Source organism: Pangasianodon hypophthalmus, chromosome 28 (assembly GCF_027358585.1).
Source record: "Pangasianodon hypophthalmus isolate fPanHyp1 chromosome 28, fPanHyp1.pri, whole genome shotgun sequence".
Taxonomy (NCBI): domain Eukaryota; kingdom Metazoa; phylum Chordata; class Actinopteri; order Siluriformes; family Pangasiidae; genus Pangasianodon; species Pangasianodon hypophthalmus.
The window spans coordinates 7,109,792-7,128,222 of NC_069737.1; the positions used below are offsets into that span (position 1 = coordinate 7,109,792).

The 18,431-nt window shown below is 37.6% G+C and overlaps 1 protein-coding gene across 3 annotated transcripts; it reads right to left on the reverse strand.

Moving 5' to 3' along the window:
- Window positions 1-342: 342 nt before the first annotated feature.
- Window positions 343-5,576, reverse strand: LOC113544436 (putative C-type lectin domain family 20 member A). 3 transcript variants are annotated; one of them, XR_008301149.1, is made up of 5 exons: window positions 1,981-5,566; window positions 1,502-1,623; window positions 1,291-1,344; window positions 1,092-1,180; window positions 343-890 (listed from the first exon to the last, which is right to left on the reverse strand). XR_008301149.1 is itself a non-coding variant. In XM_053230739.1 (4 exons), the coding sequence occupies exons 1-4, from the start codon at window positions 4,010-4,012 to the stop codon at window positions 792-794; spliced, it is 756 nt and encodes a 251-aa protein (XP_053086714.1). In that variant the 5' UTR covers window positions 4,013-5,576; the 3' UTR covers window positions 343-791. The 3 variants fall into 3 exon arrangements, 1 of the variants encoding a protein (XP_053086714.1); XR_008301148.1 differs by having other exon boundaries at window positions 1,291-1,623; window positions 1,981-5,564; XM_053230739.1 differs by having other exon boundaries at window positions 1,291-1,623; window positions 3,778-5,576.
- Between the last annotated feature and the right edge of the window lie 12,855 nt (window positions 5,577-18,431).

Below are 18,431 nucleotides of genomic sequence, written 5' to 3' on the forward strand. Positions count from 1 at the left end.
ACAGTAGCCCATCCTCCAAGTAGTGGACGTCCCAGCAAATTCAGTCCAAGGTCAGACCATTTAATGCTCAGAGATATAAAGTAAAACTTGAGTTACATCATGTAACTGACGGGCCTCCGTAAGCACATAAATATTTAATGTTCATGACAGCACAAAGAGAAAAAGATTGAATAAGTATGCCTTTCATGGAAGGGTGGCTAGGAAAAAGCTCCTTCTCTCTAAAAAGATTTCTCAATGGTGGTTTACTTTTTGGGGAAAAAAAAACCAACTACATATTGAAAGCGGCTGTGTTTTTTGTCAGCTGAGGTGATTTGTCTATTTATAAAAGTTTGTGATGACCACACAATTGTTATTGAGGCCCTGATAAATAAAAACATTGAAGGAGGGTACATTTTCTTTTCCCCATGACTGTATATTGTAAGGGTAGAAGACAAGTACAATGCAATCATGAGTATGCACATGAGCAACTGCATTTTATTATAACCCAAAAAAAGAGTAAAATAACAAAATTCTACTTCCTTTGTTTAGTTTTCTTGAAGTGCTATTTTATAATGTATTAACGTCTGTAAAGCATGTGGACCGTAGAATTATTAATTAAAAATGGCTGCTTAATGCTTAGCAAAAGCTTCTAATTAAAGCTGATGTTGATTTTCATTCTTGTTGTATGTGGCAATACATTCCAAAAGGCACTAAAAGTAAGGTCTGTTCAATTTCTATCTTAAGAAAAGAATGCTTACATTAACTGATTTAGAGGTCACATTTTTGCCTGGTCTTATTTTCTTCAACATTATTTACATTATTATCTTGTGAAAGACCATGCCATCTGGTTGCTCTCTCCATTTCATTGTGGTGTTCTCTGCTATCCCATGCTCCTTCAGTTTTTGCTTGATCTGAAATCAAAAGGAGGCATTTATTACTAAATAATGCAGAATATAGACACTAAAATCGTGTGAGATTTGTATGCTACTGAGACTGAATACAACAGAAAGATCATAATTACAAACAAAAAGCATGTGACGAATGTTGAAGACTAAAGTGTTTAATGCTGTAAGAGGAGATTAGTATAATAAATTCTGGAGGATTTCACACACCTTCTGTAAGATTGCTGCCTTCACTGCAGGATCATTCACATCCTGATTCGATTTAACCTTCATTCTCATGATTTGTTCTTTTGTAAAATCTGAAGGCAGAAATGCATATGCACATAGAGAAACATACACAAAATCAAACTTGCAATAAAAGCCATTGAAAGTAGTGAAAAATATGAGCCTGAACAGAACTTTAACTCACCTGAGAGACAGAAGAAAGGCATCATCTCAGAGCATTGTGCAGCGTCAACCTGGCCTTTAATAAAATTAGCACAATTATCATCGATCCCCGCACCCCACGGTTTTCCCGACACCCAACTAACGGTAGAGAAGTTGCTCTGGTCTGACCACTTCCAGAGGTCTCTGAACAGACCAAACCAAGAATTAGAAGAGACTAATTGTTTAATAATTACATTTTCCTCTTCGTTTATCACACTGGCCAGGTCTGTGTGATGCTGCCTGCAGTAACTCTGAGCATCATGAAACGTCATAGAAGTAGAAATAAGAATGTATCTGCTGGACCCAGTGCTCTTGGCTGTAAAAAATAAAAAAATAGTAAACAGGTTACTTGATTAAAAACATTCACGTTTCACTGACATTTATTCATTTGTCAGACATTGTACGTGTTAATCCCCATACACGTAGATCCTTTAACTCACTTTTCACAAGTACACAAACAATGTGAGAATTTTAAAATCAGAATATTTTGTATATAACCAGCACTAGTAGTATAAAGTGTAGAGAGTGGTCTATACTGACATTTGAATTGCACAAATGTATATTTTTCCACATGTTAAAGTTTCTTTTGTTCTCTAGAAAAGATCTATAGAATTATCAGAAAAGAACTATGAGATTTTCAGATCTACAGTTTCACACAGATCACACTACTTACTGTTTCTCAACGTTCATAAAGATGTTTCTAATTAACCTCCTTTGACCATCAGGGGTGGTGAAAATCACCTGGATATCTTCTCGTGCGTGTGTGCGTACATGCTGAGACTTCTTGATAAAGTTAGAAATTGATGTTTTGACACAGGATTTGCAATAAATACTGCTTTATAAAGCCATCTTTTTCCTTTCCTTTTGGATTTCAGATTTTAAAAATTCAGAACCATAAATACAAAAATTACAATCTCCAAAATACAGATTTTATGTAAATTAGATCAAAGATGAATCATCCTAGATTCCCAGGGCAAAGTAGACACTTTCAAAGGGGTCAAACTGATGTTAAGCACTAGATGCTTAGCACGTGCCAAGTCTAAGTATTTAGGTAATGTTCTAGCTAGTTAGGCTAAACTAATGTTAGCTTGCTCGCAATCATTATCAAGCATCTACTTTCCCCTAGAAACGATGGTTTATTCACCTTTGACTTAAGCAACTTGTGACTATGATCAGAGCTACAGGTGACCTGTCCTACAAAGCTGGCAATAGACTCCTCTAATCTCTTCTGATTTGTTGTGTTTTATACATTGCATTTTTAATGAAATGCCACAGAACTCCATAGCTTCAAGCTAGCTTTTTCTCATTAGTATTGCTAGCCTTAATAGCCATCACTCTCTATGCTGTTCACTTGTTATCTCTATGAACTTGAACTTGCTCTCTGTCGTGTTCACCCCTTAGCATTATCTCCCCTAAGTATGTCACATCCCCTGGTAACTAACTGAATTGCAGCCCTATAGCTACTTTGCCACTCAGGTGGTTGAGTAGTTCTTCTCCCTTTGCCATGCCATGCCCAGTACTTAGACTGCTAAGATAGCTGGATTCTGCTAACTCACAGTACTGATGCTCAGGTCGGTTTCCCTCCATTCACACCTCATTGTCTCTGCCAGGTCGGGTTCTGCTGGTCAGGTGTTCAACATTCTGCAGTGTCAGACCAGTGGGCCTGTAGGTTAGTACTGCTGGTGTGTTTGAGTGGTTTGCGTGTCCCATACTCACTTAATGCTGAATTCTGCTAATGCATAACGCCTCTGCATTTTAAGGACACAGTCATTGGTTAGGTCATCCCCTGTGTTGCCTGTGCAGCATCACCAATGTTGACAAGGCACTAATTTGGAGAGTATTCTGACCAAACATTGCCTAAACTAGTTACAAATGCCCATAGAACTATATAAATATAACAAGAAGTCCAGAAGCAATCTGAGAGATTTTCTAGGTGAACCAATCCCATAGCAGCATTAAAAGTTCACCTAAAATAGATGCATCCTGATTGTGCCCTGTATGTGCTCTACAGTTCTATTTAGACCAGACAGCGGTCATCCAATTCTCAGATCAACTGTTTATCAGCTAAGGAAAGCCACAGGACTCCCTTACTGAAGCAGATGACATCATCACTATTACATATAGACCATAGACAATACTATGGGATGTTACTCTATGAGGACTGTCTACACCTCGATGAGAAGTTTCCAGAAAAAGATGGCTGACAACAAAGTTGGTATTAGAATGTGTTTGCACACACACAAGGTATCCAGGTGATTTTCACTTCTTATCTGGATTTTTATTAAACCAACAGTATTTTGTCTATTGTCTCCTTTTACAGTATAGCTCAAATTGTTTTTAAGGCGTGCTGTTTAACATCTTTGGCACTTTATAATTTAAGTTCAGTGAGCACATTTAAAACACAGTTTTGTTTTTTTTTCCAAACAACCTTCATTTCTAAAACAAATGATAAAGTGAATATGTTCCTCACCATCAAAGCACACAAAGGGAAGTGAAACTGAACATGCCACATCAAACCAACACCACTGATTGAAAGCAGTACAATCTTCCATTCTATAGTTAGGCTCACTGGAACACCAAGCTGTAAAAGGTCCTAGTGGCTGATTTCCCAGGGACCAGCGCCAGCTAGTAACATCATTGAATAGGCCAATCCAAGCATTTGAGGTGAATTGGTGCTTCTGTGCCTCATTTTGGAGCTTGATCATGTTGTCATCGCCTTCAACAGTAGCCAGGTCAACGTGGTTGGCGCGGCAGTAAGTCTGAGCATCACGCCAGTTTTTCCCCTGTTGGACTAGGTGGTACTTATAAGGTTCAGACAGGACGAGGAGGAAAACCTCTGTAGATGATACATCAGAAGAAGAGGTTTTTACAACACCAGGTCTGCTAAAAAGGACATCTACCAACTTCCTTATTTAATCTTTGCTTTTCAGTGTGGAAGATGTTTTTTTTTATTTTGCTATTGTATATGAAACAATGACATGGAATTATGCAAATAGTTTTCCGTATGTTTTTGTAGCACTGGGCCATTTATCAATCATTTTATCAATAATTTAGTAAAATTGTGTAAAAAGTGTGTAAATGTTTGTGTAAACCAGGCCAAACCAAAAAGTTTGGAAATGCTGATTTTCTTCGTACTCGCGTGTGTATATTGATAAATTCCAACCACCTGTAAAGTGCAGAGCATGTTCCTGACATAGCTCATTTGCATTTGGTGATGCCCAACAAAATTCTGTAAAAGGGAAAGCTCCCAGAGAGCTGTAAAGGCATGAAATGATGGGTAAATGGTGAAAGAAAAGGAAGCTCACAGAAGCATAAGGGGAAGTTAGTTTTACTCATGTCTATGCCAATAAATATATTTAGCAGCATAACGGCACCTAAATGGCTAAAATATTATTTGGATAAAATATTATCTGAGATGAAAAGAAAATGGTCTGACATGAAAATGGAGGGGAAAGATACCCAGGTGAAACTTATTTTTAAATGAAGTGTCTCAGGGACTGAGGACAAAAATCTCACACCAATGTGTTGGCTCTAAATTGTTGCACAGCATTAAAAGATGATGATTTGGCAAAAGGAACTGATTTATAAGGCAATTTTCATCCTCCAGTTAAATCATACTGTGCTCTATATCAGTTCATTCATAAACATGGCTTGTGCTAAATCTTTTGTCAGCTGAGTCAATTACTTACAGCTATACACAGATCAGAATGTCTTTCTTTTATTCGATGGCTTTTTTGAATTAGTTGAATGACTTACTTGTTTAAAAAAGGGGTCCTCAATCTTATCCACAAAGCACCCGTGTAGCTGCAGGCTTTCATTACAGCCAAATTGGAGGCACACTTGATAACTGATTGGAAACTAAGATGAACTGTTTAAACAAACCTGCTTGGTTTGTAGCCACACCGACCCTTTGCGGATAAGATCGAAGACCGCTAGTTTAAACCATCACACTGATCAGACCATCTTAACAGTTTTGGCTGTTGAGCAAAATGGCATGATTTGGCTATTCACAATAGTTACATCTTTCCTCTCACCTGTGAGAAACAGAAGCTGGAACATGCTTTTCCCCATCACTGTGGTACTGAGGAAATAAACATTTTGAGATGATCTGTGAGAAATAACCCTAGTGTGATCAGGAAGTAAGACTGGTAACTGAACTGCATAAAATTTTCTTAAAGAAATGTCACTCACTTTGACTTGATTCTGAGTGCTGTACGACAAAACAAGCTCAAAAACCTAGGATTTCAGCTTAACCAAACATTCACAAGCTGGGTTAACAGGTATCACAACATGGGTTAACAACTTGTTAAGTTGAGCTAGGCTTTCCTCATCACGTCTTGTACATGTTCGCTTTAGATGGCAGATCTCAAACTGGCTCAAATGCTTTTCGGAGAAGCGGGAGGTGGATTGGGTTCATTTTTATTTCAGTTGCTGTGCTGGTAACTGAAATTTTCTGGATGAGAAAATGTCCAAATGGCTTCAGATTCTTTTTTTTGCATTTCATACAGAAGTTGCCCGAATCTAATCTTACGTGACCAGACAGTAATGTTCTCTATACCAGCTTCATAAATGAAAAATCTAGTAAGATATTTAGATGAATTCGAGATTTTTGACAGTGGATCTAAACATAAAGCAGCAAGGTAAATAATGTCAAGTGAGGGAGAGGCAATCTGCCCAAATGCGAAGGGAAAACACAAACATCAATCATATTTAATCTTTTTAATCTGCTTGAATGAGAATGTTATTTCTAAACTAATAGCATTAATACCGTTATCTATTCTGTGGACTATGGACTATTGTGTAACTACATATAAATTGCATATAAATTATTCTGATGTATAGTAGTATAGCATTTTCTGATCTTAATCCATTATTTATTTTTTATATCCAAGTAATACTCATATTCAGAATGCATTTTTAAATAACTTTTAGCAAGTACCCACTAAGCAAAGGCAGGTAAGGTAATATAATTATAACAGGAGAGGTAATATAATTCCTTAAGGAGAGTAACTAAAGCACAGAAGGGAAAAAAACGACATCCTGTTCCTTTAGGATGTGGCAAGAAATCCTTACTGCTGAGGGAGAATGAGATGGGCATTGAGGTAGGAGTCAGTGTGCATTCTCTAATAAACAGCAATATCTTCATCTTATCTTATCAGAGCAATGAGTTCATATAAGGGGTCAAATGAGAGCTGTATAGCAGGTATGAAGCAGGCATTGGGTTTAGGTTTATTCAAGAGAATGAAAAATCATGAATTTTAGTCTGAACCTGATTTGCTAGCCCAGTGAGTAATTTGTCTTGCGTAAACACTTTGCATTGATGCTTTGCATTAACCCTTTATTGCATTGGTGTAACAGGGCAATGTGGGATAACATGTTGTTTTAAAAAATGTTAGAGACATTCTATTTTCAGTATTTTCAGATTTTTTTTTTTTTTAATAAATAACAATTCATTTTACACTCTCTAAGGAAATCAGGTAGCAATTTTCTGCTGTGCCAACACATAAAATGTCAATGTACTTATTTATACTTACTACTGATTATGTCACTAGTGAAAAACAAACCTTTTGAAAATGCATGTATCATTTATTACAAAAAATGTAATATTTATTCTTATTGTGGGCATAGGTGCATTATTTTAAGGAATACTGTAGTCTTTGTATAGTTTTGTTTAAGATTTGTTTAAGATCTGGAGAATGAGATGGCCACTGAGGTCAAGTGTTTTTTGGAATAAGTATCATGATAAAGGGTTTGTTCAAACCCTCTGTTAATCTGTAACCATGGAGAACTGGTTCATTTTGGATTGTAGAAATAGATAGAAATAATAGATTAGAATAGAAAAGAATAAGAGCAAGATCCCCACTTTGTAGCCTATACGTGGAATAATTAAGGAATTACTCTAATGCTTTACATGTTGATTTGTTTAGATCTTTGTTTTCTGTATGATCTTTGTAAATAATGGTAAGTAAAATAGGCCTCCTCATACGTGAAGCTCCAGAATAAGTAAAATACAGCAGCAGAAATATAGGGGCTATACCACTAATGTAGGTGCTACACTGAAAATCCATCCAAAAATTCAGTTAAATTGTAATAATTAGATATTGAAATAACAAATCGCATTAATTATTATTTTTTATGTCAAATTTATTAAATCTCACTTTAACAGAATTATTCTAAATTCTGAAGGGATTGAGGTCTAAAATAATTTGGCTTCAGGCAATATCTGAGGGATTTTTTTATAACACAAAACACAAAAATGCAATACTTATGTTACTATTGAAAAACAAAAACTTTTGGAAATGCTAATATATCACTAATTTTTATTTATTTATTACTTTTTTTGTGTACTAGTGTAGGCTGTAGATCTACTGGCTTTTGTGGGCCACAGAAGGACCAGAACTCGGACATGTAAACATTGTAGACAATTTATCTTACATTTAAAGGCGCAAAATATTTTATTGTGATACAAAGCTTAATTAACCCTTTCTAGCAGGACACTGGCATTCCATTCCACTGGCAGACTTAGACATATCTGACATTTTCAATCAGTATAAACATTATTTTATCTCCACAAGTCTGTTATATGATGAGTCAGGACGCTGTTGGGTTTCTGTGTGTAGAGTATTGTGACTCTGTGTTCAGCTGCTGGTGAGAAGGGTGATGGGAAAGGGGAGGGGCGTGAGCCCCCAGCTGGGCAAACAATTCACACCTCTCCACGGTAACATTGGTACAGAGATAACAGACAGCACGACTAAAGCTTTTTTGATAGTAAAACACTATATACAACTGCCACAAAAACATCATAACTTTTAAACCTAGTAGGCTAGGTAAATGGATCCTAATATTTAGCATAAATACTCCAATCACAAAAACATTTAACGTTACAATAAAGACAGTGACATTACGTTAATAGTAGGAGATTACCTACATTTGAGGTAAAGCTCCTACTGTATATTTCTGGTGCTTCCCATGCAAAGCCTAATTTACTTACCCTTATTTACAAAGATCATGCAGATTACAACGATCCAAACAAATCAAGCTGTACGGCAATAGAGTAATTGCTTAAAATGCCAATGCAAAGCATTTAAGCAAAGCAATTTATTCATTGGGCTAGCCAGTGATGTTCAGATTCAAATTCATGATTAGATCTCTTTTACCTTCACTTGAGTAAACATGAACACAAAGGCTGCTATAGAGCTTTCATTTGATCCTTTATGTGAACTCCTTGCTCTTAGAGGATTAGATAAAGATATTGTTATTGATTATGATATACTCTCTCACTCACTTTCCTTAATCCTATACTGATCAGGGTCATGGTGAATCCATCGCCTATCCCATGAACATGGTGTGTGGAGCAGGAATACATTGCACATATTTATAATTTGTGATTCTATGCTTTAATATGGAAATATATTGCCTCTGCCCATCTCTCTCTACTCAGTGTGTACTTGCCAAAGGTTTGTTTGATGAAATGCCTTCAAATGAATTCTGAGTATAAGTGCTAGTTTGATATTTAAAAAAAATAATAAGATCAGAAAATACAATAAAGCTTCTTGAATAAAAATTGAAAAATAATATCACTGCAACAAAGTAATTTAAATACAATTTATATGTTGTTATATAATAATTTATACAGATTCAGTGAACATGTATGTATGTATGTATGTATGCCAGACTTCACACTGACTTCACACTGCACACTGGGACAAAGCAGGCTATACCTTACTGTAATGCTTTATAATAACATACAGACTAACTGATAAACTACCATGATAAACATGTAAATTCCTTCCAGACTGACTCTTTAGAATAAAGGATAAAATATTCTGTAGAAACTATGAGGAATAATCATTAATTAACAGAAAAAGCAATGAGAATGGTAGGAGAATGCTCTCCCTTATACACATGCAAGTTTTGTTTTTCTTTGTAGGAGTGGTGTCATTTCCATTGCAAATGTTCAGCCTATCTGAAAGTATCTGATTCTAGTAAGTTCTCTCTCAAATTTAAGGACAGCTGGCCAGCTAGCAGATGCCTGCTCTTAATGTAGCTTAACTCTTCAATATGAAAATTATATACAAAAAAAGATACAGTACAAAACTAATTAAATCAAATTAAATCCAATTCAGATGTATTTGTACAGTGCATTTAACCATAAACATTGTCACAAAGTATCAGTTGTAGATTTGGATTCCTAATGACAGTGACGAGGAAAAACTCCCTAAGACCCATTGAGAGGAGCCAGATTCAAAGGGGAAGCCATTCCATTCCTCTTCTGGAGGGATTATAAAAATCATTACAGTATACAGTTGCAGAAGTGTAAAGGCAAACAGTATTAAGTGTGTTGAATGGATGTTCAGTTTGAGCATAAACACAGGAGAGATTTTATGATTACTGCAGCAGTTCTGAGAAGGTACAAATCTACAATATCCAGATGAGATTATCCACTGAAGCAAGGGCAAGAGTTTGATTTTTGTGAGTGCAAATATTTAGGGTATCCATGTGGGACCATCCACAACAGCAGAAAACGAGTTATAACTCACACCTACTACATTTCTGACTGTGTCCCCAGCCAGACCTTTAACACCATTATCAAATTTGCTGATAACACAACAGTGATTGGACTAACCTCTCACAACAACATGGCTGCCTACAGAGCAGAAGTGTAGCACCTAGAAGCACGGTGCAGTGACAATAACTCGATTCTCACCAGCAAGAAACCAAAAGAGCAAGAGCAAGATCAAGAAACCAAGAGAGTTGATTGTAAACTTTAGGAAATCCACGAGACATGCACACACACCATTGCTCATAAATGGCAAGGCTGTTGAGGTGGTTTCCAGCTTCCTTGGGGTCAACATCACTGAGGACATGGAGCACCAACACATCAACAATCACTGGCAAAGCTTGGCACTGACTATACTACATAAGGAGGCTAAAAAGGTGCATCCAGATAGGAGGGTCAGGTAGGAGGTTCAGATCAATAGCTGCTCGCACATCTCTTGGCTCAGGAATAGTTTCTTTCCCAAGGCAGTAACCCTCATGAACAGTGCACACCAGTACCTCACAGTGACAGCAAAGATTACTGATGCATACTAACAACTGCGTGCTGCAACTACCCCACAAAGGACACCCCAAAAACCAGGACCAGAAAAAAAATCATACGAAATCTCATTTGGAGTTTGAAAAAGGCATGTTAGAGAGACTCCATAAACATGAGGAAAAGGGCTCTCTGGTGAAGTATTGTGGTGGTAGCATCATGTTTAGGGATCCATTTCACAAACAGGGACTGGAAAAATTGGTCAGGGCTGAGGGCAAGACGGATGGAAGAAAACACAGGACAATCCTAAAAGAAAACCTGTTCCCGTTTGCAAGAGATTTGAAACTGGGGTGGCGGCTCACGTTCCAACAGGACAATGACCCAAAGCATAGTGCCATAACTGAGATCGAATAAATTTGACTTAAAAATTGAAGTTGCATAATTCATTAAATTATTATTATTATTATTATTATTTAATCATTTAGTAATTTATACTAAATGTTATAGTGCAGCAGATTTATAGTGCAGCACCTACATTTTTGAGATGAAGCCCCTATATTTCTGCTGCTTTGTAGTTCACTTACATTTCTGGTGCTTCCCCTTATTTACAAAGATCATGCACACTGCAAAGATCCAAACAAATCATGATGTAAGGCAATACAGTAATTGCTTAATCCATTAATAGTATACAAGGTGAGGATCTTGCTATGGTCATCATACTTGCATACTTTACTCCAACCAACAAAGAAAAAAACATTTCTATAATTTATATTTCTACTATCCAAAATGACACAGGTATGCATGCTTAGAAAGTAACAGGGTTTGAGCCAACCCTTTACTCCCAACTACTCCTACTACTACTACTACTACTACTCCAAACATTTGTTTATTTTAAATATTAGATTTTATAAATGCTGAAAATAGCATGTTTTTAAAACATTCCACCGCATGTTACCCTGTTACACCAGCCTTGTTCTAAGATGCAGTGATGCAAAGCATGTAAAGAAAGCAAATACTCAATGGACTAGCAAATGATGTTCAGATTAAAATTCCTGATTTGTTCTATTTTTCTTTCTCTTGTGTAACCTGAACCCAGTACCTTTTTTATGCTTGCTACAGAGCTGTCATTTGACCCCTTATGTGAACTCATTCCTCTGAGAGGATGAGATATCAGCATTTAGCATTCAGACTCCTGCCTTAATGCCCATCTCGCTGTCCCTCAACAGTAAATCGTAAAAAAAAAGAACAGGATCTAGTTTCTTCCCAATTTTACAGCCCACATATTAACAATATCTCACTGACATTTCAGTAACAATACTTTAGTTGTTGCCTCCCTTCCAAAAATTTGATATTGATCTCCTTCTTTCAGTGTGTACTTCCTTGTTGAAGCCTTCAAATGCAATAAGACCAAAACATGTTAAAGTTTCTTACATAAAAACTACAAAAATAGAATTTGAATGCAGTTCATTTTAGATGTTATATAATAGTCTGTATGTAGAAGTCCTTAGTGTACATAAATAAAACTGCAAAAGTTTGAAAAAGGTTTTTTTTTTTTTTTTTTAAACTGGACAGAGTAACCCATTGCAGGGCACAATCACACACAATCACCCCTGGTGAAATTGTTAGATTTTATCAAGTTGTTACTTCATTTGGCCCCTAGATGGACGTCAAACACCACAAATGAGTGTATCAGCTAACCCAGTGTGCTCAAACCTGTCTCTCTCTCTCAGTAAACAGCATCCTGCAGAGGACACTGTTTACTGAGAGAGAGAGAGAGAGAGAGAGAGAGAGAGAGAGAGAGAGATATCCTGGCTCATGTGCCTTTGTGTGTGTGTGAGAAGGAGAGAGAGACAGATGTTAGCTCAGGTTGTTCTCGTTCTTTCGGCTGTTCCTGTTAGGGGTCGCCACAGCGGATCATCGGTCCGCATATCTGATTTGGCACAGTTTTTACGCTGGATGGCGCTTCCTAACATCACCCTCCCCAGGTTTATCTGGGCTTGGGACTGGCTTGGGACTTGGGACTGGGAGTACACTGTCTTGTGCAACCCCAGTGCAACCTCATGTTAATTAAATTTTATAATCAGCGCATTGTTGCTTGTTGGATATCTGAAATTTTCTATTTGGCACATTGGCTGTGTTACTTAAATTCTATAATCAGCGCATTGTTTGTTGGATATCCAAATTTTAAGCTGTGTACGTGTGTGTGTGTGTGTGTGTGAGTATCTGAATTTTAAGCTGCATAACTGTGTGTGTGTGTGTGTGTGTACGTGTACTTGAGTGGTAGTGTGTGAACCTGATTATTGATGAATCATAAAATTGCTTCAGTAAGATTATAGTCTGCTTAAGTGGAAGGCTTTTACTAACAGCTGGGTTATACTAACTGCTCTAGACAGACATACCAGTGGGTTTGAAGTGGTCCTATCTGTACAACTTCCTCAGCCATCCTCGGCACAGATCACAGAAACAGCAGCAGTTACAGCTGCTTGCAGCTATTGTTAAGGGATTCCGTGTGCTCCTACAGTGAGTGCTGCTCGAGAAGTTTCCTTACGGTTGATAACAAGCCCATATCACACTGGAATGAAATCCAAGAACTACTGTCAGCCATTCATGACCCTGGGCTCCCATGGGCTTGAGAGTGCACTGCCCAGTGCACCACCATTGGGTTAGCACGCAGCATGGGGCTCAAACCCACGATCCTGATAGCAAGAGTCCCATGTGCCACCAACTGAGCTAGCCAGGCACCTGGTAAAGGGAGTCGGAGTGAGTAAGTCAAATTAGAATTAGCCAATTAGAGGAGGCAAATATGTCCCGCCCTTGGGGCTTTTAAGATCATGCATTATGGTCAGCTCTTCAGTATTCTCTCTTGAGACTGACCTGCTTTATTGCTTAGGTTAACCGTGGCTGGCAACTCTAAAGTTATTTGCATATAACCGATTTATGGTAGGAATATCCACCACTGATTTGGCACTGAGAATTTCACTTAATTTTAATTGGCTAAAACTACTAACACACACAAGCCAGGAATCTATTTTTAAATACTGTGTCTCAGTTTTAGTGTTCTGAACTAAGGTAACACTTTGCCACTTTCTTTAAATACTGTTCCATAATATGATCTATACCACTTCTTTTTCCAGTTGTTTGATACATAGCTTCTATCTTGCCCTTACAGTTGCATTCATACTAAGACACAGGACATAATAGCATTATTAACTTCATATTGAACTTGCATGCTGTTGAGAAGACATTCCCATGCAAACATAGCGTCATCATCTTCAGCTTTGTTGTCGTTCATCTCCTCATCACTCCAAATTACATCACACACCAAAAGGCAGCCCTTGTCAGTCGTTCTTCTGTGTATGTACTGTAAATAGGCACTGAAATGCTTTCCAGTACCTCTCTACAGTTTCCCAAAGCCTGCCACAAGAGTTGATCCCTAGTTTTAACTGCTCCACCATGTTTGCAGTATTAAAACATAAATCAGAAAAATTAAACCTTTGTACTTGAACAAAATAAATGGTCCATAGTGATATAGCTATATAACTAGAGCTATACAGGCATCAGATAATCAATCAGAATCTGACCATTCTTAGCAATAGGCAATATTAATTAATAAATCCTGTCTATTGATTTTTTTTTCCCCCGTGACAACACTGGGAATAAAACCTCTGAAAGATGAAATGCTTCACAACTGTAAGTATCTGTGTTGAAAGTATCTGTGGAATATTACGGACTGTGGCTTCGCATATCCCTGGCACACCACAGTCTGCAATCCTGTCAGCCATACTGTCCCACAGATTCTTTTCAAACCTCCTCAGTTTTGCACTCTTTAATGTAAGAACAGACACCAAACTAGGCATTCAGGCTACATAAAATGGTACAATTTGTTGTTATTCGTCAAATTAGTACAAAACACTTAATGTGCAAGAAAAGCAATACACCATCGAGCCACTTCTTTAAGTACACCTGCCTTGAGTCTACACTCATCGTCCATTTTATCAGCTCCACTCGTCATGTAGGTGCACACTGTAGTTTGCAGTTACAGACTGTAGTCCTTCTGTTTCTTTGCATCATTTGTTAGACACAGCGGTGCTGCTGGAGTTTTTAAACTGTGTACACTTACTGTCCACTCTATTAGACACAGCTAGCTTGTTGGTCCACCTTGTAGATGGAAAGCTATTGATGATAGTTCATCTGCTGCTGCACAGTTTGTGTTAATCATCCTCTAGTCCTTCATCAGTGGTCAGTTTCTGGCCACAGGAGACTGCTGACTGGATATTTTTGGTTATTTTTGGTTGGTGGACATTTAACTCATATTCGTAATGAACACCTAATGGATCTTAGGAATTGATACTGATCGAGAAATAGAACGATTTTAACCAGGTAAGATTAATGTATGAGTGGCTGAGTAGTTGCTATTATATCAGAAATTGTTTGATAATCTAATGTCACAATGATATTTTCTTCAGGGTTGACAATGTTGCTCTAAAACGAGTTGTACAATATTGTGCAACTTGTTCAATTATACTACACCTCTGTGCACCTTTGAATGTTTTCTTTCTGAATTTTTGTGTTGCAGTACTTTCACAATAGCTGCAATTTTAACCCTGATCATTTGATTTTTGCCATGGTAAACTCTGTTCTTTTTCTGTCTATTACATTCTCTCTCTCTCTCTCTCTCTCTCTCTCTCACACACACACACGCGGTAAATAATTTGCTCACCATCCATTTTATTCCAGTCCATAAGGATTGACTTTCTCTGTCTCTCTGTCTCTCTGTCTCTGTCTGCTTAGAGAATACTTGCTGTGATTTTTTTTTTTTTTTTTTTTGGTTATAGTAGTTACTGTTTTGTATTATAGCAGCCTCACTTTTTCCTGGTTGGAGCAAATGTACATTCAAGTCATAGTGTATGACTAGGGCTCCAACAATGTTTCAAGCCCCGTAGCCCCCAAAATCCTAAGTTCTCCAGCTTTCAGTCTTGATCTGGACTCACTTTCATTTGGACTTGGACTTGACTTAATCTCAGCTAGTCCAGGTCTTGGACTTGGTTTGGACTTGACGCTCGTGGTCTTGACTACAGCCCTATGTTCCAGAAACATAGGGCTGGTTAGAAATTAACAGGGTGTGTGTGGGGCCAAACAATGTGGTGAAAAGATCATCCTTAATTTCGAGTAAGAAAACAAGATGCGTGACAGTCGCAAACGAAGTAGCATTTGGATGCATTTTAATAACAAAGGCAGAATGTAGAATTTGTAAGGTAAACATATATCTACCAGGGTCTTGTAACTACCTTCACAGGCATATTAGGATTGTACATCCAAATTTGCACACTGTAGTTTATTTTTTATTTGTTATATGAATGTGATTTGGGATGGTTTGTGTTTTGAATAGTTTAATATAAATAAAACGTTCAGTACACGTGTAAAAGTGTTTGTACATTATTTAAGGTTTTTATACCAAACATAATGTAAAATTATGGTATACTGGAAATTATATGGTTTAGTATAATTACATTCAATAAGTGATCTACAGTACCAGTCAAAAGTTTGGACAAACCTTCTTATTCAATGGTGTTTCTTTATTTGTATTGTTTTCCACATTGTATATTAATACTGAAGACATCCAAACTACGAAAGAACACGTATGGAATTATGTAGTAAACAAAAACATGTTAAATAACCCAGAATATGGTTTATATTTTCTTCAAAGTAGCCACCTTTTGCTTTGATGACAGCTTTGCACACTCTTGGCATTCTCTCATCAGATTCACGAGCTAGTCACCTGGAATGGTTTTTAATTCACAGGTGTGCCTTGGCAAGAGTTCATTTGTGACATTTCTTGCCTTCTTAATGTGCTTTAGACCATCAGTTGTCTTGTGCAGAGGAAGGGTGTGTACAGAGTCAATAGTCCTATTAGTGCTACTACGACATGGTCTCTGCAAAATGTTAAACAGTTAAGTGTGCCAGCTCTTACTGCTGAGCAGAGTCAAATGATCTGGCTCAATAAAAAGAGCCAGAATTCCAGTCAACTGTGACTGGCTGTCCAATTGCTATTATTTCAGTATGACAGGGTCATAACTCGTAAGACATGGGAAATGCAATTGCAAATGGACTTTGCTTTCCCATTTGAAGTTTGGCAGACATTGCACGTTCATGTAAACGAAAATGCAAACAGTAACACACACTTTGTATTTGCATTATGTCACAATTTATGCATGCACAAATAGAAAACGCAATTGCAAATTGATTGCTTTTGGAATTTGTCTGGACAATACTTCCATACCAGCCTTTTATCATTGTACTTGTTCCAAAAACACTTGAAACTTTTTTTTTTTAATTTTGCTGTAATATTATTAGATTTAAAAAATACAGAAAATAAAAACACTGTTTAACACAATTTTAAATTTTACCTCATGCTGCTGTTACACCAGACTTGTTCTAAGATATGGTGGCGTGCAAAACATTTTCAAAGCTTTTTGCCTAGCAAATGATGCTCAGATGCGAGTTAAAACAAATTTGCAATTCATGATTCACCTTTCCTTTGTTTCGCCTGAGTAAACCTGAACTCCTTTGACCCTTTATTGCTCTAAGAGGATTAGATCAAGATATTTATCTATCATTTAAGAGAGAACACTCATGCCCACGGTAAGAATAAAAATGAAAAATTTTCTTAATAAGAATTGGTGAGTTAGTTATTTAAAAAATAGGACAGCAGTATTTATTGTTGTAATATTTAGGTCAGCTTCGCAGAGTGTTTGGTGAAAAGAGGCTGCATGGTGCTGCAGGCACTGCTGCCTCCTCACAGCTCCAGGGTCTTGGGTTCAATAGTGAGTTTGGGTTACTGCTTGGGTTCCTCCCACATCCCAAAAACATGCTGGTATGTGTACTGGCTAAGCTAAATTGCCCCTAGGTGTGAATGAGTATGTGCATTCACTGTGAGGGTGTAACGCAGCAGGTGCCTTCTCAGGCAGATCCACGGCCACCTGCACGGGCTTTTATAACGCGGAGATCTCAGGAAGGTAATCAGCGTAAACGTGCAGCACCTGGCCACGCCTCTTTATAAGCCCTCTGACTGCCTCACTCCGCGTGCGGACATGGAGCTGTGCCACGCTACTCTGAGCGGTGATTTTGATATGTTTAAAAAAAAAAAAAAAAAAGGAAATAAAATATTTAGGTTTAGAAAGAAAAGGAAAGGGAGAGAAATTATTGAGGGAAAGAAAGAAAAGGGAGCTCAGGATTAAAGAGCTAAAGAGGAGGACAGACTGAGAATCCTCACTCCCAGATAAAGATTCAGCCATCTTAAGTTAGAGATTGTTTTTTTCTCATTTGGTGTTTTTAAGTACGGCCAGAAGGAAGGCCAGTTTTGGACTGTGTTTTTCCGCCGCGCTTTTGAGTTCAGCCGTTGGCTCTGAGCTTCACGATCCAGTTTCATAAGCACTGCAACACTCACAAAGCCAGTACAATAGAATTAGCTCAGTGGGTAATGTTATGGCTTGGGGTTCACAACCTCTCCGGTTCGTGGGCCGCTCTTTAGGCGGAGTGTTTTGATCCGTCTCCGTACTTGGCTCCTTTCACACCATATATATTTTCCTCGCTGGCAAGCGGGGCCTGAGCGACACTTTTGACCATCTTATCGCCTAGCCCCATAACAGAGCGACTAGCATCCTCCTCAGAGTGTGTAGGGACCTCACATCCTGTGTTCCCAGGATAGGCTCCAGATCCACCATAACCATAATAAAGCAATTAGTGAAGATGAATTAATATGTCCTTCCTGTTTCACCTTGGAATGGAATCTTTAAATGCAGTTTTCTCCATTTTCACTTTTGTTGGTAACCAGACTTTACACACTGCATCAGTATTTTTGAATCCCACTGCTAACCCCTTAATTAATTACATACAATTATATCAGTAATTAGACATCTGAGAAATAAGAGATATTGATCCTTTTTTTGAGTTAAGAACTGTCACATGATTCCCACAATCAGCTACAGGCTAGATTTGGCTTAAAAAGGTAAACAAAACACAGGGCCACCAGCGTCTCCAGCTCACAGGCTAATGACACTTACGATTACATTCTCTAAATGAATCATTCT

What these genes read in the sequence shown, in the direction of transcription:
- LOC113544436 (XM_053230739.1), bottom strand. Translation starts at nt 4,012, where the DNA reads ATGATCAAGCTCCAAAATGAGGCACAGAAGCACCAATTCACCTCAAAT. An exon ending in TCCCTTTGTGTGCTTTGATG is followed by an intron (nt 1,624 to 3,777) that starts GTGAGGAACATA and finishes TATTTTTTACAG; the next exon opens with CCAAGAGCACTGGGTCCAGC. An exon ending in AGGCAGCAATCTTACAGAAG is followed by an intron (nt 891 to 1,091) that starts GTGTGTGAAATC and finishes TTTTGATTTCAG; the next exon opens with ATCAAGCAAAAACTGAAGGA.